This window comes from Sturnira hondurensis, unplaced genomic scaffold (genome assembly GCF_014824575.4).
Source record: "Sturnira hondurensis isolate 20B ecotype Veracruz unplaced genomic scaffold, ASM1482457v3 Scaffold0009733, whole genome shotgun sequence".
NCBI classification, from domain to species: domain Eukaryota; kingdom Metazoa; phylum Chordata; class Mammalia; order Chiroptera; family Phyllostomidae; genus Sturnira; species Sturnira hondurensis.
The window spans coordinates 5,153,913-5,173,866 of record NW_028082364.1 but is presented as its reverse complement, the minus strand read 5'-3'; the positions used below and the strand labels follow the sequence as shown (position 1 = coordinate 5,173,866).

The 19,954-nt window shown below is 51.2% G+C and overlaps 1 protein-coding gene across 1 annotated transcript; it reads left to right on the top strand.

Moving 5' to 3' along the window:
• The first annotated feature begins 1,399 nt into the window (after positions 1 to 1,399).
• Positions 1,400 to 15,176, top strand: KDELR2 (KDEL endoplasmic reticulum protein retention receptor 2). Its single transcript, XM_037057858.1, has 5 exons — positions 1,400 to 1,617; positions 8,569 to 8,669; positions 11,617 to 11,775; positions 12,835 to 13,087; positions 14,084 to 15,176. The coding sequence occupies exons 1-5, from the start codon at positions 1,527 to 1,529 to the stop codon at positions 14,116 to 14,118; spliced, it is 639 nt and encodes a 212-aa protein (XP_036913753.1). The 5' UTR covers positions 1,400 to 1,526; the 3' UTR covers positions 14,119 to 15,176.
• Positions 15,177 to 19,954: the final 4,778 nt, after the last annotated feature.

The following is a 19,954-nucleotide window of genomic DNA, read 5'->3' as shown; positions in this document are numbered from 1 at the left end:
GGAGTGCAAAGTAAAAATCTACAGGGGCCAGATGAACAATGCAAATATAGGATGTGGGCGGGGCAAGGAAACAGTGACAGAAGGACAAGGCTGTCAGGTAACTGACACCGGGGGACAGGGGAGAGACGACAGGGAGGGCTGGAGGGTGGGTGCCATCTGCAGGGGAGCCTCTGATTCCTCCAGCCGTGGACTTCCACGTCACTTGGAGTGCGGCTTGATCTTCAGACCTTCTCAAAGGAAGCCAGATATCCAGAGTTTTACTTATTTTTTAGAGAGAGGGGGAGGGAGAAAGAGTGAGAGAAAAATTGATCAGTTCCTCTCACAGACCCCCAACAGTGGGGGGTGGGGGGTGGGACCTGGCCTGCCACCCAGGCTTGTGTCCTGACCAGGAATAGAACCGATGACTTTTCCTTTCGGCAGATGCCGCCTATCCCACTGAGCCACACCAGCCTGGGCCAGATTTTTATTTTAAATGTCCTGATGAAATGTTGGCAACCAATTCAAAACTTAAAACGAGGTGCTCAATTCTGAACCAAAGAAAACATTTGTGCGAGCCAGGTGGAGCCCAGCTTGAGTCTGCGACCCCTGAAATAAAACATTTGCACCATTTAATGCATTCATTCTGCCCTGGGGTAAGAGGGACCCCCTAAAAAGGGACACGATGCATTTTCAGCGTTAGCAAGGGAGCTGTGCTGGGCCCCCCACTTGGCGGGGGGCCCCCACTTGGCGGTTCTGGTGGCAGGATGCCGATGACTTACTTCGAGGATGCCTTTTGTTTCAGGAAAACACCCTGAATGGGCCCTTTAGTCCCAGGAAGGAGGAACCACCCAGTTTTCTGCGGGGAACCTGTTAAGTCACCTGAAACCAAGTGCTGTTCCTCCGAACGAGGGGTTCAAGGATTCCGTGCGTCAGCGTCATTCCGTTGGGAGTTTCCTGTTATTTCCTCTCTCATCCCACAGAATTGTTCACTCTCCCACCTAATTTTGCACACTTTCTCAAAGGGAATCACCAGCATGATAAAATCTTCAGACCCCCTCATAAGCCGCATCCTCCCGGACACCCCCGATACCGATCTTATCCCGAAAGATGCCATCACGGATTATTTTTTATTTGTCTCTTACATTTTTTCATACAGTAAGCCTGTAGAGCTCTTAAGATTAGTGGGAGGGAAAAAAATCGCTCACAAGGGCGTGTTATTTCAAAAATTAAAGGAAATCGCTGGCACTCGAGTAGAAGCCGGAAACTCTGCAGGGAGAAGTTGGAGAGTCGGGGTCCTTCGGAGGAAGCCCGGGAAAAAGTGCTCCTTGCTCTGCCAGCGTTGGGGCGCGCCCCCTTTAAGGGGCGGGGTCTGGGCGGGGCCTGGAGGCGGCCAGCTTTCCCAGGCTGCCCTGCGCGCGCGCCGGCAGTTTGGCCACGTCCCTGGCCACGTCGCGCCCGCTCTCGCCATCTTCGTCGCTTCCTTTTAGTGGTCGTTGCCTTCGCCTAAGCCGCCGAGCCCCGGGGCAGCCGCGCCGACCGCCGCCGCCATGAACATCTTCCGGCTGACCGGGGACCTGTCCCACCTGGCGGCCATCGTCATCCTGCTGCTGAAAATCTGGAAGACGCGCTCCTGCGCCGGTGAGCGGCGGGCGAGGGCCCGGTCCTGGGACCTGGTTGTCCGGAGGACCCGCCGACCTCGGCCGTCTAGCCGCCAGCAGGCCTGCACTGCCCGACACGCCCCTCGGCGGCTTGGCGGGTGGCGGGACCTAGGGGGCCTGCGACCCCTCCGGGTGGGCCAGCAGGCCGGGGCGAGAGGTCGTGGTCCTGGGCCCCACTCCACACTTGGTCCGCTCCAGAAGTTGAGCCGTCGGGGTGCATAAGGCGACAACCCGACAGCAGGGAGCCCTGTTCTGCATGAAAAGTTTGGATAGTGGGATGGGATCGGGGCTCAGGCAGGCGCGCCCGCCGTCCTTGGCTTTAATGGGCGTCTCACTGAGGTCCTGAGCGAGGGCCTGGGCCGGGGCCTGGCTGAGGGTCGGGAGGTGCGAGGACCCTGCGAATCAATGGGACGGGCGGGAGGAGGATGCGAAGGACCGCGGCCGACTCTGCCTGACGTGGCAGCCAGGCCAATGCGAGTGCGGTAGGTGGGGCGGGAATGTGGAGAGGTCACCTCGCCCGAACCCTACCCATTTGAGGACTGGTCTTTAGATTAGGGTATCAAGTCAGGCCTGTCCTTAGAGTTCTGCGGGCTTTACCCCCAGCTCTCTGGTCCAGGATCACGCCTGCTATGGGGGATAGCGTGGGGAGGTCTCTAAAGAACTTCTTGGGTACAGTTAATGCAGTTTTGTGAAACCCACTAGTTTACCGAGCTCTGAGTGCCTCCGTCTAATAACGGGTTTTCTGAAACCTGCGGTGCCCGCAGGACCCCGCGGAGGTCTCCTGTAATAACTCACTCCACGTCACCAGTGAGTTGGCGACTCCCTCTCCGGGGGTACACATTTCTTGCCCAAGGTGCTGAGAGGCAGTGAGGCGAGTCTTGCTGCTGTGAAGTTTTACATGTTATCAATATTAAAACTTTAAGAAGGGTGACTTTTTGGTTCGCAGGCCAGCGCTCAATCCAGTGAGCCATACCAGCCAGGGCTTCAGAATGGCAACTTTTAAAAAATGCTTCCTTAAACTTATTTTTGGTGCCATGGCCAGAGTGAAATAACTTTTGATGAATTGAAGAACTTCGTTTTTGCGGAGGCAGTGAAAGATGTAGTCCTAAAGGACCTGGGTGGCAGAGATTCCATTTATCTGATTGATTTCTAAAAATTCCCATGTCTAAAGTAACACCACACCTTTGGTTGCCTTCCTCAGGCCTCACCTCTCTCCCTGGAACGTAGCTGAGCTCCAGGAAGTGAGCCAAAACAAAAAAGACCTTTGAGCAATCAAAATGGATATTACAAAGTCCAGGGTCTGCACCAATGTGTCAGGCTTGAAGGTGATCTCTCAATTTGTACGTAGTCCAGGGTCGTTCAATTGTATGATTTCCAGTGACAGCAAACTAATCTCAGCGGTTGTGGTAGCTGACATTTAAGTGCTTGCTGTATACTAGGTGGTGAGCTAAGTGTCTTATATGGCTCATTCCGTGTAGTCCTTAGAATGACCTTATGAGGAGGGTGCCATTGTTCCCATTCTGTAGTCAAGGGAACCATGGGAGAGGCAGGATCCAAACAGGCGACTTACAGTTAAGGGTTTTGAAGAAATATCTGTCTATTTTGTCCTAAGTAGCTTCAGTTTAAACATTTGATGCCAGACCAGTTGTCCAGGTCCTTTTTGTTGTACTCAGATGTTTTCCCTCCCCGGAGCTTTCCCAAGCTTTATGGAGATGTAATTGACATGCAACATTGTATTTGTTTTATGTGTACAGTTGTAATGACTTGATATGTGTATATTTTGCAAAGTAATTATCACAATAAGTTTACAATTAGTTCACAATTAGTGAACGTCTGTCACCACAGGCAGGTGAATTTTTTCCCTTGTGATAAGAGCTTTTTGGATCTGCTGTCGTGGGGACTTTCAACTGTGCAGGGTCATTCAGTGCTGTCACCAGCATGCCCCAGGCCTTCCTTACCTTATAACCGGGAACTCATGCCTTTAGGGCACTGTCACCCATGTTGTCCCCCTCAACGGGAAAGGTTACTTTTAATCTTTGTTTTTGCTCCACCATTTTCGGATGCATCTCTTCATCTTCTTTCATGCATTTCTCGGAACCCTACCGCTGCGGGGCTGTGCGGTTGGAGCGCGATGTCTCCTCACCATGCATCTGAACTAAGGAAGGTGTCAGGGAGAAGTTGGTGCAACCCTGGACAGAAAATTTCTTTAAAATTTTTTTTAAATTTTAATCTTTGTTGCATTTTTTTTACCCATTACCATTTAGTCTTCTTATACCCCCTCCCCCCTTGCAATCACTACACTGTTGTCCGTGAGTCCTTTTTCCCTTTTAGTTTGTTTATTTTTTAATACTGTTTTTATTTGGGAGATTGAGGAGCATTTAGGAAAACATAAAACACCAAAGGAATTAGGAAGATAAATCGGTGAATTAAGCTTGTGTGTGTTTGCCAAGTATTCCTAGAGTCAGTCCGTAGTTGCACAGTGTTGTGAAACTCTTCTCACTGTCAGACTTAGGGGCATTTTAGCTCGTACACTAGATACTTCCTGGCCTTCTGAAAATCAAAATCACCAAGGTTGTTTATTCGGAGTTAATTAAATGGTGAATTTGACTAGCTGATTTGTTTTTCCTCAGTGATAAAAGTTGTTTAGAGACTTTCGAAAGAGTCAGAATTTGATATGAGTTTCTCAAATAACTGGAACAGGAGACATGGACATCCAGGTTGTGTTTCTCACTCTGAAAATACCCGTGTTGGGGTTCACGGTGGGGATCTGGCGCCTGTTCTGGACACGCCTGCAGCTGCAGAACCAAGGCTTTTACCTCGCAGGTAAGGGATGAGGCAGGCTGGTGAGGAAGCTGGAGCTCACTTTTCTGACAGTCTTGTTCGAGAACGCTGCCTGACGAGACCAGTTGGAAAGTGGGGGCAGAGGATCTGGTCTCGGTCTAGCTCCGTCTGAATTGGCATTGTCCTGTGTCCGTGCCTGCCATTGACATCATAGAGGGGTGCCCGAGTGAAATGTGAGTTTCTCATATTCCCAAACAGTCATTGCAACTGGATCCACAGGGTGTTCAAGTTATCGCTTCATCCCTGTCCCACACACTGAGCTGCGGAGCCTCGGAAGAACAAGGCTGGGTCTGTAGATGAAGGACTTTGGGCCGCGTTTTCCGAAGGCTGAGAGTTACTAATAGAGCTGTGTCTGTTAGGCTGAAATTGCTAGTGGAATCCGTCCTCTTCAAGTCTCCCATCTCTCCTCCCCCTGTGTTGCTTAGATTGTTGTTGTGTAGGTTGTAGACTTTTCATCCTACCACATATGCCGAGATCGTGCTGCGTTCCTGCGTTTCTCATAATTGCATGTTTTATTGCTGAAGTAAATGGAAAACACCCAGTCTTTTGTTGTCATTGAGTACTTCCAGAAGCTTTTGCGGCACATTCCCCACCTCCCTCTTTGTAGCAGCTGTCACCTCTGGTTTCTGAGTGCCAACCTCTCCAGTATTTGTTGCTCTCAGACATTTATTGACCACCCACTATGTGCAAGGCACTGGGGACACAGTTCAGAGCAGCAGCTTGTAGGTATCAAAGTTTCTGCTCTCAAGAAAGCTGTGATTTAGTTGAGATAGTAAGATATGTGTATATTTAAAGATTTAAAAAATAGGGCATTAAACCACATAAGCTGTCAGCCCTGTGAATGTGAAGTGGCAGGAAGGACCCCAGACGGGCCTCCTGACGTCCCAGCCAGTGGTGCGTAAGACCTCTCCGAGCAAAGGCTTACACCTGTGCTGCCACACGCGGATGCTGGCCCAAGTGTGCGTTCACACCCTGCTGCTGGGTGGGCGAGGCAGCCAAGGTGGTACGTCTCCCAGATTCACTTATTTAGAATACCATCAAAGTTAGAAAACAACAACCTGAGGGAAACAATCGGCAGTGTAGCTGAGTGACAAAGGGTTCATACCCATAATAAGATAGTCCTACAAATTGAAAAAAAAACACCACCTAGAAAAATGGACAGAGTTGGCAGTTACAGAAGAATGATAGAAGGTCAGCTAAGCACGAAAGAATGCCTGGCCTCACTGGCAGTTAGGAGCTTGGGCAGGATAACAGCAGTGCCCTCGTGACCCATGCCAGCGGGGTGTGCAGTGAAGGGTATTCGCATCTGGTGTCGGTGGGTATGGAAGTTGGCGCGGCCTTTCCAGGGGAAGTTTGACAGTGTGCCGCACTCACAGTTACATACATCTTGTCCTGGCCGTCTGGGGAATCTGGAGCGGAAATTGTAATGTGTGTGAAGAAACCATGGTGAGTTATAAAGATGCTTATTGTACCTGCAAAGTACAAAACGCTGTATATACAAAGATGTGCATGCAACGTTAAGAACAAATGTCTTAACGGGGAGCAGCCCAAATGTCTGTTACTGGAGTGGTCGCACAAATGTTGGTGCGTTCACGCTCTGGAGCACAGTCATGGAAAAGGATGCGCTAGGAAGGGGGCTTCAGAAAGGCCTGGAAGCTCGCACTCAGCATGCAGGTGGGAGGGGTGTTAAAAAGGTCTGTTGGCCTGTTGTTCCATGTATTTTAGCCCAGGTGGGATTTTTAGTAAGATAGCATGGAATACTCTAGAGGGAGCATTCTTGGGAGCTGACAGCCTTCACATGCTTTGGTCTCAAAACAAGGAGTCGACTCTAGGAGCCACCCCCCCGCCCCCCGCTTCCTAGCAGGTGCTCCTCCAGGAAGGAGATTCTCACCCCTGCCCCTCTGTCTTCAGCTGGGACTCCTGCCTTCCCGTGAAGACAGAGCAGCTTTTCTGTTTTGAAGGGAAAGGCTGCCACTAGCTGCCACCCTCGGGGTCCCAGGTCCGGAAGAACAAGGTGGCTGTGTGAGTGCCCTTGGATGCCAGCATGGCAGTTCCTAAGGGGATTCCGCCCCACGGGACAAGCTCTAGGACACACGCTGCCCGTCCCTGTCCTCTGCCCATGCTCTGATCAGGGGCCTCTCCCACAGTCTGCTGGCAGTAAATGAGGGCAAAGCCCAGAGCACATTACCTATTGGCAGTCACAGAGACACAGTGTGACTTAGAAAACTCTTTGGAAGTATTATCCCAAAATACCACAAAAGGAGAAATTACCCCGTGACATGAAAGTAAAGTGAATTCCATTTTCTTTTGTCTATCTGTCCATTCATTCAGCAGACACTTAGCCCTGCTATGTGTCAGGCCCAGTGCTCAGCACAGGTAACATCTAGTGGAATACGGCAGGTCCCAGCCTTCGGAGATGGCCATGCCTAGTGGGGGTAGGGGTGTGCAGCCCACCTACGCCCATGTGTTCCCTAAGTGCTGTCCTAGCAGCCGCGGCAGCAGCTGGTGTGGAGTAGTTCCCATTACAGAATAGACAGCGGTCAGGGTGGGTCTTCATAGGTGACTTCCCAGAGGGAGTGATGTGTGAGTTGGGTGGCAAAGGGGAGTGGCAGAAGGGCCCTGGTAGTCCCTGGGGTTTAGTATAGGAATGCAGAAAATGAGGACGGGGTGTCAAACCTGCCTGGCCATCAGACTTCCATCGGACTAGACCCTTTGCACAAAATTTGCCCGTATGTACTCTGTGGGTTTTTTTTAGTTAAAATATTGGAAAGAACCAAGTAGGCAATTAACTGAAAATTCTCTCTCAAGGATCCAGCAAACATCACATGTGAACCACGGGCCCCCTGTTCTCCCCTGTCCCGTCCTGTCTGCTCTCCTGTTTTCTGTGTCCACTGCAGCCTCCTCGGTTCTCCTTTGGAATGGGGGTCCTTGGTGGGAAAGTAAAAATCTTCATTTCTGCAAGAAGAAACAGCAGCTTACTGTGCATATCCCCGCCCTTAGCCCTTGAGGTCAGTTACTGTGGGTGGGTTCTGGTTCAGTTTCTCCTCGGTGTTATGAGCAGGCTAGAACTGCAAGTAATCAAACACAGGAAGTAACATCTTTAGATCCAGGCGTTTAGCTTCAACAAGCTGCAAAATTGTGCTGTAAAATGTTGTTATTTAAAATGTGGTTTGGGGAGTGCAGTGACATAGCTGCTAAAAACACGCCTAAGTAGGTCTGACGGTGTGAGGTTCCCAGCGTCAATGAGGGTGGGTGGCCTCTGACCTCTGGGGAGGCCCGGGTTCCTTAGTGCGTTCGCTCGGCCTCCGGCAGCTGGAGCCCTGAGTGCTCAGCCTTCGTCACGAATATTTGGCCAGAAATAGATGTGGGAAAGGCCCAGTGCGCACTGTGTGACCTAGGTGGCCCCCACTGAGTCCAGATGTGCCGCCACAGTGCTCCGGAGGTGGGTCGGTGGGTGGGTGGAGGTGGGGACAGGTTTGAGGGACAGAAAAAAGCCTGCTGCTTCTGAAGACTGGCTGTGCAGGGGCAAGGCTGGTCGTGTGGTGAATCTTAAGAGGTGGAATTTTTAAATATTGTCACATGCCCAAATAAATGCTGCCGTCACAAAAAGTCACTTTGGAGGCCGTACCGGGGGGCTGATGCTCGGCCCTTCCTGAGCAGTGTCCCCATCTCAGCCATCAGAGTCCTGCGCCATCCTCAGAAGGTCTGTCACCATCAGTTATTGTTTCCTAATGGAAAGAAAGGTGCCACGGGTGACAACATTAAATAATAGCAGAATTTCCGGCCTGAAGGGACATACCTGAGAAGAGAATCTTCCTTCAAACAGTGTACAGCCTGGTGTGGGCTGTGGCATAGTTCAGTCACTTTGCAGTGGGCACCCCCTCACACCAAGGCAAAAGTCGCTAGCCTCTCTGGGGAGCAGGTGTGAGGACGTTAGGGAAAGAAAAACGGGCACTCCTGTGCAGAGTCAGCCCCGATGGTACCCGTGTCCCCAGCGGGCACCCCCCCCCCCCCGGCCACGCCTGCGCAGTGTCATGGGCAGGGATCAGAGCTTTTCAGGCCTTTCTGATACTTTCCTTTGTGTCCTTAGGTATTTCCGGGAAAAGCCAGCTCCTCTTCGCACTGGTCTTCACAACTCGTTACCTGGATCTTTTTACTTCATTTATTTCCTTATACAACACATCTATGAAGGTAGGTATGGCATCGATGGAATATATTTCATGCATAAATCACAGACCTATGGACACTTACCATTGAGTATATTTTTTCAATTTCAGAGCGGTATTTTTTTAAGATTTTATTTATTTATCTTTAGAGGGGAAGTGATGGAGAGAGAGAGAGAGAGAGAGAGAAATATCAATGTATGGTTGCCTCTAGTGCATCCCCTGCCAGGAACCGGGAACTGGCCTGCAATTGCAACCCAGGCATGTGCCCTGACTGGGAATCGAACTGTGGTTGTGTGGTTCCCAGACCCGTGCTCAATCCACTGAGCTATACCAGCCAGGGCCAGAGCAGTATCTTTTTAATTATATGCTGTGCACTTAGAAATGTTTTAACCTTAAGCCTTTTGAGTGTGATAAACTTCTAACGCCCTTGATAATCCTGTAAGGAAGAGAGGTAACTGTGAGTGTACAAGCAGTGGGAAATCGCTGGCCTCCCGGTTCAGGATGGGGAGCAAAGCCAGGCCCCTCGCTCCACGCCGCATTCTGCTGCTGAGGGGCCGTGTTCGGTCCACTTCTCTCCCATCCGGTCCACGTTCCTTGAACTTCTACTGTGTGTGCCGCCCTCATTCCTCTTGCCAAGCTTTGACAACATCTGTACCGTAATTTACCGAACCCGTGTTTTAAACCTTTAATTTGTCCTCAGCATCAGATCCACGGTGCCTTTGGTGTTCGTGATTTTTCCTAGCCCACGTTAAAACTGCCGTGTAACCATTCAAATACAGAATGTCCACGTGCACCTAACATCCCTTGTAGCACTTGGTGGGACACACCCCTCACTTGGAGAAGCCTTAGTTCTGTTACACGGCATTGAAGGCCCATGCAGCGGGCACTTCCCTGGCACCCAGGGTGTGGCAGAGAGCAAGCGGCGGCCCCGGTCTGGTTGGGGAGCGCAGTCATCCCACGGCCAGCGGTCTGGCGGTGGTGTGCGGTGGGCGCTGTGAGGGAGAGTGTGGCTCCGGGGTGTTTGAAGGAGCCGCCTTCTTGCCTTCATTCACTCTTCAAACGCCCAGTGGGTGCCTGTGTGTGGAGCATGGTTGCGGGTGCTTGGTTATTGGCACAACCAAGGAAGTGATGTTTACGCTGAAGCCCCCTGGCGTGGCATTTAAGCCAGCTCCCCAACACGCAGTGCCCAAAAGCATCTTCACACCCCGGGTCAAAGCAGACAGCAGTGTTCGAGTCTGCTGCCTTTGCTAAAAAGCATATCCGAGCTGCCTGTGATCACTCCAGTCTCCATTACTGGGTGACAGGGGCCCAGTCATCAGGAAGTTGGCTTAAAAATGCCCGCGTCCCCACTTGTCCAGGCAAGTTGAAACCGCAGGTATTAGAAGGGCGTGAGCAAGAAGCCCTCTCCCTCCCTGTCAGGTGGCTGGCTTTCAGAGTGTTCCTTCCGCCTGGTTCTGGCTCCCAAGCACACCCGAAAAGTCAGGAGTGCGAGTCGAGTTTTACGTGCTCCACTCTTTACCGTCAATGCCGAGCAGAAGGGGCTTCTGTCCCCTGTGGCTGCTGAGGCCTCGTGGACATGGTCTGGGCAGGCCATGGGTATTAGGGAGGGAACCCCGGCTGCCATGCGCCCTGGCCACCGTGGGGGACTCTGTGTACATTGGTTTCGTATGTTATTTTATTCATGTGCACATGTACATGTGTTTGTGTGTGGAGAGAATTCTGACAGTATCAGATATTACTCCTTTTGACTATTTGCAAATACAACTCATAAAGTGCCAGGGACAGTGTGGTGTCTGTGTTCGTGTTGACATGTGTGAGGGCTTGACGACCGCTTTGCTGTCCCAGATCGTTCGCTCACACGCTGCCCAACTGAGTGTTGCAAGGCGCTTTTCCTAGGAAGTCGCGCCAGCAGAGCGGCTGGCTTCCCGGTTGTCTGGGTTCCCAGGCCAATCTGCTCCTGGGCTCCTGGGCTCCTGGGCCTCCGACTCTGCAGTCCGAGAGTCGGTGCAGCTTCCAAAGGTCAGACTCTTCCTTGGGGTCGGATGAATCGATGGCGCGGGCCTCTCGAGTGGGCAGGACACGCTAGGTCACAGCGCCCTGCTAGCCTGAGCCGCTCTGCTGTGCGGCTGAAGTCGCTCCTGGCGTGGGCAGCAGCATTTCACTACCTGCCTCTTACTTTTGGGTTTGCTCTTATTAAGTTACTGGGCAAAGTTTCATAGCAACCACCTGAATGTTCGGGGTTGAGGCAGCGTGACTTAAGTAAAGACCATCACTATGCACTTTAACACGAGTTACATTATTTTATCTGAGAGAGCCCTGAGAAGTGCCACAGTGCTGGAAGGGAAGACATTGGCTTTGGACTGCGTCGAACTTTGGAGTCTGTTTTTTTCCTTAATCTGCATTCTAATAATTTAAAGTGGGATTAAAAATACATTCTTTGGCAGTTTGTTATAAACTTAAACCCACACAAAGGCCCACACAAGGCGCTCGTAGCAGCCTCGGTCCCACCTGGTGCGGGGACGAGCAGACCAGTGGCTGCGCTGTGCGCTGCTGCTGCTCCGCACAGTAGGAGCGGCCGGTTCTGCTCGCACACCAGCCGGGTGGCGGGATCTCTCGGGCAGAGGCAGCCGACTGAAGGAAGCTGGTCGTATGGTCCACGAACTGTGCAGCGTTCTAGAGACCAAGTCACAGCTGCAGAGACCGGGGCCAGGCCAGGGTGGCCCGGGGCCAGGCTGGGGGGGCGGGGGGTGCGACCCCAGAGGGGCAGCAGGAGGGTTCTTCCAGTGAGAGCACTGAGAGGCATGTTGATTGTGGTGATGGTCGTGTGACCCACAGAACTATATGTCCTCCAAAGTGAGTGTCTCTGTGTTTAAATCTTTAAATTATAAGAGGTGTATGGGCACTGCAGAAAGCCAAGCGGGTTGGAAGCATTGCGAGGTGTTGATGGCCTGGTGGTTTTCTCCCACCTGCAGCTTATCTACATCGCCTGCTCCTACGCCACAGTGTACCTGATTTACATGAAGTTCAAAGCCACCTACGACGGCAACCACGACACCTTCCGAGTGGAGTTTCTGGTGGTCCCTGTGGGAGGCCTCTCATTCCTCGTCAATCACGACTTCTCTCCTCTTGAGGTTTGTAAAGTGGCTTTTTAGTGCGCCGTCCAGTTCCTTGGGGAGCTGGGCCTGTTTGCAGGTAATGTGGGGGTGCTCTGTTTCAGTTTTTTGTTTCATTTTCAGTCAGCAAGCTGCTGGTGCAGCGTAGACTCTTTGATTTAAAGAAACAGGGGGCAGGAGTCACGCCCCCGTGTTCCGGTGTCTGCCGACGGGCATTGCCTGACTCCTGTGCAGTGCCAGCCTGGCTTCTGTGGCCCCAGACAAGGCCCCAGCCTGTCTGAGGGTTTCATGAGCATGATCTCCCCAGCTCTGTCTCCCCTTGATGGATAGGTATCGCATGTTGATGCTGTGCGTGTGACCTCCCCGCCCTGAGCCACCCCGCTGCCACACTTCTCAGCTGTAGGAAACGTAGTCTGCGTGGCACCCAGCACCGTGTGGGGCTTGGCCACTCCTCAGTGCCAGCCCCGCCCTCCACACCCTGGGGTTCATTGCCCGTGCTGCTGGGCTGCTCTCGGTCCTCTGGGGGCGCCCTGAGTGCCTGGGCCTTTACAGCACTCCAGGGGCCACCTGCGAGCCCTTCTGTGTCAGTGTGAATAGAGGACCTTGTTGGGCAGAGTGTGCATAATTACAACTCTGGTTTCTTACACCTTTCATGCAACCGCATCGAAAAAGCCTAAAGAGTAAGAAAAATAGATGATTTGGAGAGTCCGGAAAGGAGAGCAGCTGGTGGGGGAATTGCCGTGAGGGCGTGGGAGGGGCCTGGCTGTCTGAGTGGTCGCCCTGGCAGAAGGCAGTGCTGACTTGGGTCCCTGATCCACACTGGGACTCTCGATCCCAGAGATTTGTGCGGGGAGGAGGGCGCTGTTGGAGAGACACGGTAATGAACTTTCAGAGAGGCGGAGGTGCCCAGGTGACCGGCTTGCCCTGGGAATGTGGCGCAGCTGCAGTGTCTGTGACTCGTGCAGGTGCTCAGCTCCCCGGCCCTGGGCTCAGCCGCTGCCCCACAGCGGAGCAGGTGTGTGGCCCGTGGCCCGCGTGGGCCCTGGGTGCTGACCGAAGCCCGTGCTTCCCCTGCAGATTCTGTGGACCTTCTCCATCTACCTGGAGTCGGTGGCCATCCTGCCGCAGCTCTTCATGATCAGCAAGACTGGGGAGGCGGAGACCATCACCACGCACTACCTGTTCTTCCTGGGCCTCTACCGCGCACTCTATCTCGTCAACTGGATCTGGCGCTTCTACTTCGAGGGCTTCTTTGACCTCATCGCCGTGGTGGCCGGCGTGGTGCAGACCATCCTGTACTGCGACTTCTTCTACTTGTACATCACGAAAGGTACGTGGCCGCCCGGCCGGCCTGGTTCCCACGGTCCGGGCTGGCTCCCGCTTCACGCAGCGGAGCCGGTGGCAGGAAAACGTCTCAGCAGCCGTCCAGTTCAGTTCTGGGTCAGGCTCTTCGTCTTCTTTGGCTGTGACCGTATTGGCTTTTGCAGTGGCATATTTTCATTGCAGAAAAATTCAGAACAGACAGCCACCTGAAATCCTACCACTCAGATCATCGTTAATATTTCTGTAAATGTGACTCCAGGTCTCTCTGCTTGCACATAACCAGACACGTGACTAACTGCTTCTTTCCCCACTGATGGTTTTTCATGTCAGTCACTGGAAACCTCCGTGATTTTCATTACAAGTATCCCCACAGTACGCCTGCCCCACCCCATCCGTGCACATTCGGGCCGTGACAACTGTCCTGCCGCACGGAAATCCGGGGCTTCCGTCGGCGTCCTTGTATGTGCACGTTTTCACGTTGATGTGAGCGTGGAACACGTGAGCCCCACAGAGCCCCGGTGCCAGCTGTGGGCCTTGCTCAGGAAGAAGTGCGTGTTTGTGCACGTGCGCTCAGATTTCGGTCCCGGTCCTCGGGGCCCAGGAGCCCCTGCACCGCGGCCATGGGCTGCAGGCCAGGAGCCGTTGCTATTACAGTGAAGTTCCTGCCAGTGGACTGGATGGTTCCAGGGCGTGTGTGTCTGACCCCTTTTTTAATATTCAGATTGTATAGCCCTCTGTACATAGAGACAGTCCATTTTACTATGTATTGATTAGGGAAGAAAGTCTTGATATCAGAAAGCTGCTACAATTTAGCAGTAATTTCAGTCACATTTGTGTTTCTATTGACACCCAAGTCCAGTGACTGTTGGTTGCCAAATGCTTGTTTCCTTGCCCCCTACCCTGTGGTGTGCTGAGTGTGGCAGACCTCGGAGGGGGGAGGAAGGGGACCGCAGCTGGTCTGTGCAGTGACCTCTTGCTTTCTCTCCCTTTCCTCCGGTCCCAGTACTCAAGGGGAAGAAGCTCAGTCTGCCAGCGTAAGTGCCAAAGCCGTCCCCGGCATCTGTCCTCCAGGGTGCTCGGACAGACTTCTTTCCACAGTGAAGGCACGAGATGCTCCGCACGGAAAACCAGAAACTCAGTTCCTTTGTTGCAGCCGGTCAGCGGCGGCTCTGCGAGGACCCAGAGGAGAAGAACCAGAGGTTTCTGTTGAATGCATCTTGCCTTATCTTTTTTTATTACTATGTACAAAGATTTTTTTACACAAAGAAACTTAATGCTGTATTAATAAATTCAGTGTGTAGCTTCAATTGGGATAGTTCCAAAAGTGATGATTTTGTGAGAAATTGTGTAAACTTTTTTTTAATTCTTTGAAATTGTTGAAATGTCTGTGATGAAATTGTACCCCTTGACAGTTGGTAGATTATATATTCACCCATCTATCAAACTTGCATTCCACTATATTTATTTTTAGCCAAAAGATGAGTCATATCTGTTTGAAATCTGAAACACTACGGTCAGTTTGGTGTGTCTGTTCAAATTTCTTCCCCTCTGATGTGGAAATCCCTCGTTAGGACATCACTACACTACGTTTAAGGCTGGTGAGGGTGACATGTAAGTGCTATGGTTTTGCTACCAAAAGTTTTAAGATTCTGAGTGTAGACAGAGTCTCGTTTAAGAGTCACCAAAGGTGCCCGCCCACCCTGCTAAAAGCATCCCTTTGAGACCCCCCCCAGAGGTGTCAGAGGGCTCTGTTGACGGGCAGGGATTCTGGCCGCTTGCCGTGGAGGTGTGGGATGCAAGGGACATTGATGACGATTTTGGATCCAGGACTCGACTCTTCTGAGGACTGGGACGCAAGTACTTACCCGTCACTTTGGATTACACTGTGTCTCAAAGACGACACAGCCGTGCCCGGCTCAGATTTGAACAGTTTTTCAAATTACTCTTGGGACAGAAATGATTTGTGTATTTTTAAATTGGCAGAACCAATTACCATTCCTCATATTCTTACTTTTTTTGTTTTGTTTTGTTTTTACTGAGCTCTTGCATGATTTATCTTGTGTTACTACCCTAATAAACATTTTATTAAACATAAAGTAAATTGTCTCTTTTTCATGAATTAGGCTTTTGGAACATCCTGTGGCAGGATGATTTTTTTGTTTGTTTTTCATTTGGCGACCAAAGCTCTATATAGAGCTGAAAACAATTGTTGTCTGTATTTTCTGGGAAAACTGGAATTTTTCCTTCTGATTTGCCATCAGGTTGATTTGCTACATTTTTGATTGATGCAAAAGCACGTGAGTGCACCGTAACTGTCGAAGTGTTGCATTCCATCAGTGCTTCCTGCAAGAGGGGTGTAGGAGGCTTCCCTGCTACATTGAAATAGGGAGCTGGCTGGGCTTTGTTTTTCTCCAGTGTGTCTCTGAACATCTTTCTCAGTTGGCTGTGTGGCTTAACCTCCTGTCTGTCCCTCTCTCTGCTGCATCCGCCCCCCCCTCACGGTTTTGCTCTTGTGGATCAGTATCCTTTTCCAGCATCTTCATTTTCATTTAGCTTCTGTTTTCATCCTCCCCAGAAAATTCTGAGAGCCTTGAGGAAGGGGGGAAAGCTCCCATAAGTGGAGCAGACTGCTTGCAGCCCAGACTGGAGACAGGGTGGGGGCTCTCACAGGCTTCGGTGCATGTAACTCAGACACCAGTGGGGCTGGTTTGCAGGGCAGCACAGCGCACAGGGCTCGGGTCTGGGAGCTTAGCAGGTTTCCTGGTTTCTGAAATACCTGCCTGCTCTGGCCATTTTGCCCAAGTAAAAATAAAATTGGCTGAGATGTGACCACCACACTGTGCCAACCAGGATGGCATCTTAATAGGCTGCCTGAGCCACGGCATGGGATTTGCAGCGTCCTCACACTCACTGGAAACAGGCCTGACACCCCTAATGAACCCCTGTTTCAGAGTAACTTCCTGAATAAAGGTGGTCAGGTAACTAAGATTTTTTATTGAGCTGTTTTATTTATGTGGATTTTCTTTAATGGAAGTGGGAAGAGAGAGAAAGCACAGTTAGCATGTTGTTGGCTACATGATAACTGCAAAGCTGCTGGGTGTTGGCTGCCCACAAACTCCGTTCCATTCCCTGCCCGGCTCCATCGCGTTGAGAGTACCATTTCCTGCCTTTTTACAGTCTGGTCAAAAGAGGAGAAAGTAGAGAAATTGGTTGTGGGGAGGGGGGCGTGCAGGTGGAAGGCCTTGCAAGAAGATCCAGCCGTTCCAACGATGCCACCAGGTGGAACAAGTGCCTGGAAAGGTCAAGCAACTGTTTCGTTTCAATCCAAAGTGATTTGTGAGAACCCTGAGTAAGAAAAGCCGAGCTTGGTGGTCAGCCTTGTGTTAAGAGTCTTGGCTCCCCACACTCCAGGCCTGTGACCCTGGACCTCACGTGTGCCCCATCCCCCCGCAGATGCGGAGTATCCTGCCGCGGGGTTTCTGTGGGGTGGCAATGAGCCCATGTGGGTGAAGCTCAGGACACTGCTTCCTGCCGATGAAGTGCTCAGCACCCCGGGGGCCTCCATTTCCCTTCCTTTTGTGCTTAGCTTGGGACAGCGGCCTCAGAAGCCGGTGGGACCAGTTGTGGCCCGCTTGATGGCACTGGGCAGCTGTGTCGTTGTTGGGGCACCGATGCATCTATAGAAATACACTGGGTGCCTTCCCAGCCACCCATCCCAGTGAGGTCTGTGGAGGGCCCATTGCACTGGTGGGGAAAAACTCCAGGTGGGGTTTTTCCGTGTGTCTCGCCCTCTAGTGGCTCAGTGTGGAGTTTCCAAGGAACTTGTGCACTACTCCGCCGCCTGGCCCCGCCCCCGGCCCCGCCTCCCCGGCCCCGGCCTTGCAGGTTAGCCCTTGCAGCGAGGTCTTTGTGGACTTGGAAGGTGCCGTCGGCTTTTCTCCTGCACTTTTGAAACAATCCCGTGGTATCCCTTAAGTTTAAAAGCAAATTGAAGCACAAAAGAGCACGATTCCTTTTCAGCAATGACCTGGGTACATTTTTTTTTTTATCATACTAGAATGCTCCAGGTCTCTACTCCTAGCTTCGCCTTAGGCACTTAAAAGGTGAGGTCTTCAGGCAAACACAGACACTCACTACACGACACATTCCTCCATTACCGAAACAATGGAAACACAGACCCTACCCGTATTTACTACTTATAAGGTTTCTAAGACAATTAATGGTTCTGTAACAGGGAAACTGGTGTGCTCTGACACCAAAAAAGTGGTTTGTTAAAGTCCTGAACACTGAAGATCTCAGGACTGTTAAGAATGCTTAGAAGAGCCAGGCAGGATCCAACGGGGGGCTAAAACTGCCCACCGCCAACTGACCTAAACAATGACAGGAACCTTGAATGCAAGATGCTCATTTTACTTGGGGCACAGACATTTATTCAAAGAAAATCAAGTCCTCAAGGGAGGAAAAGAGGAGAAGAATCAATTGGGAAAATGAAAGAGTAAAGATCAGTTTCTCCAAGTTAATACGAAGATAAGACGACGTGCCAGAAAGGTCTCAGGAATACTTACTGTTGTTTGCACATAAATAGGTAAACTAACCCAGAACGATAGCAGAGAAAGATACCTAAGATGTTTGCCCCCCAAAGTACGAGGCGGAGCGAACAGGGCAGAATGTTATCCGCCATTAAATCCGGGTGGTGGGCCCTTCGGTGTCCCACATCTCGGAAAATTTCCGTCATTAAAAAAAAAGTCACAACACGTGGTCGTTCACCTTTTCAAGGGCTGTGCTTTGGCTTGGGTTTTCATTTTGGAAGAAAACATGAAACACTTTTAAAATAGATCTTTTTTATATATCTCTTTTCAAAAAGCCATTCTAAGAAAAAAAAGTTGAAAGCCAGTGTTTAAGGAAATAATATGCTTTGTATGAGATACCCGTATGATGGAATGTTTTAAAATGGGCTTAATTCAACTAGTGGATTGATATTACGGGGAAAGGGCAGGACACACAGGGATTAGCTCTACATAAAATGCACTATTCTTTAAGTCTGCACACTACCTCTGAAACATAGTTTTGTGGGTGGTTACTGTTTATACTTTCACAATACCTACCTTTACCAACAAAAGTTTATGTTGAAAAGTTATCTGATTGCAAAGCCTTATTAATCCTGTTTTCAAAAGGGCACAATTACATTTAAGAGTATGTGTGATCACAGGCCAACCCTAACTGCTGGATCACCCCTCACCTTAACTCCTACTTTCTCTCCAAACCTCATGTTAATATCTTCTTCAGGGATATCCTCCCTGACCTCTCATTACCCAATCAGGTGCCCAGTAAATATTAACTTTATGAGTGGGTGAATGGCTCTCTCCTATAAAAATCTCATAACTTTGCTCTGGCTGGTGTAGGTCAGTGGATTGAGTGCAGGCCTGCGCACCAGAGGATGGAGGTTCGATTCCCAGTCAGGGCACATGCCTGGGTTGCAGGCCAGTTCCCAGCAGGGCATGCACAGGAGGCAACCATACATTGATATTTCTCTCCCTCTCTCCTTCCCTTCCCCTCTAAAGATAAATAAATAAATAAATATTTTTTAAAAATCTCATAACTTCTATTTACAATTCCTTATATCATTTTAACAACTATCAGTACAATTTCAGTATTATTTTTAACCCTGAAATTCTGCCCTTTAGAAGACCCCTGAAGGAACTTCAGACTTGGAAAATCTTGACATTTAGTGGGTTTGTTTGTTTATTCATCAACCATTTAATGTATTCCATCATGTGCACAGCAGTGAACAAGAGGGACAGGTGCCTAGCTCATACCACCTACACGAGAAGGTGGGAGCAGAGAGGGAGATCACGCGATAAATGCCAGGGAGAGGTTGAATGCTATGAAAACTGAAGCGGGGGAAGGGAATGTTGGCCGTTGGGTGTGCCGTTTTATATAAGGTGGCCAGGGAAGGTCCGTCTATTAGAGGCAGTGACACTTGAGCTGAGGCCTGAATGAAGTGAAAGACGGAGATACAGGCGGGTGGAGCATCTCTGGTGGAGGAAACAGAAAATGTAAAAAGCCCCAGGGCGGTAATGAGTTTCAGGGAGGAACGAACGAACGGCCGCAGGCAGTGGGGTGGTGGAGAGTAAGAATCCAAACTCGGGGAGTCCTTTACGGACTTGTGATGTGTGACTACCAGGGAAAGGCCTTTGCGAGGGGGTTGGAGTCTAGTATTTCTTTATACACGAAGTGCAGCCTTGCAAGATCCAAGTGGAGGATGGGCTTGGTCCGATGGCGCAACGAGGTCCCTCGGGCTGCTGGATGGGGAAGGCAAGGCAGGGGGGGAGCAAGGCAGAAGGAAGCGGAACAGTGGGGAGACCCGGCCGGGCACGAGATGAAGGGGGCTCCGGTCAGGTAGCAGAGTGGAGGTGCTGAGACGTGGTCAGGACCTAAGGCACTGAACGACGGTCTGCTGGGAGGAAGGAGGGCAGGGCAGGTTATTCCCCGGCCCCCAGCGCCAAGCTGCCATGCGGTTTTTGGCCCTGAACTCGGGGAAAGGTCCTTCCTGCGGACCGTGGGATGCACAGAGGATGCAACTTCGCACAGGCCTGGAGCCCCGCAGAGCGGGGATGAGCCGCATTAACAGCCGTGTGACTCTTGGCTGACCAATCCCTCCGGGTCAGTTGGGTCCTCATCTAGAAAATGGAAATACTAGTAGGATGGACTTCACGCTCGAGCACACCTGCAATAAAGGTACCGGCGCCTCCCGGGGTGGCGCACCTGCACGGGCGCAGCGCCCCCCCGCGCGCGCCCGGCTCGGCCTCGACGTGCGCATGCGCCTGGCTCCCTCGCGCGCGCCTGCGCGGAGGCGCAGTCAGTTTGGCTGGGC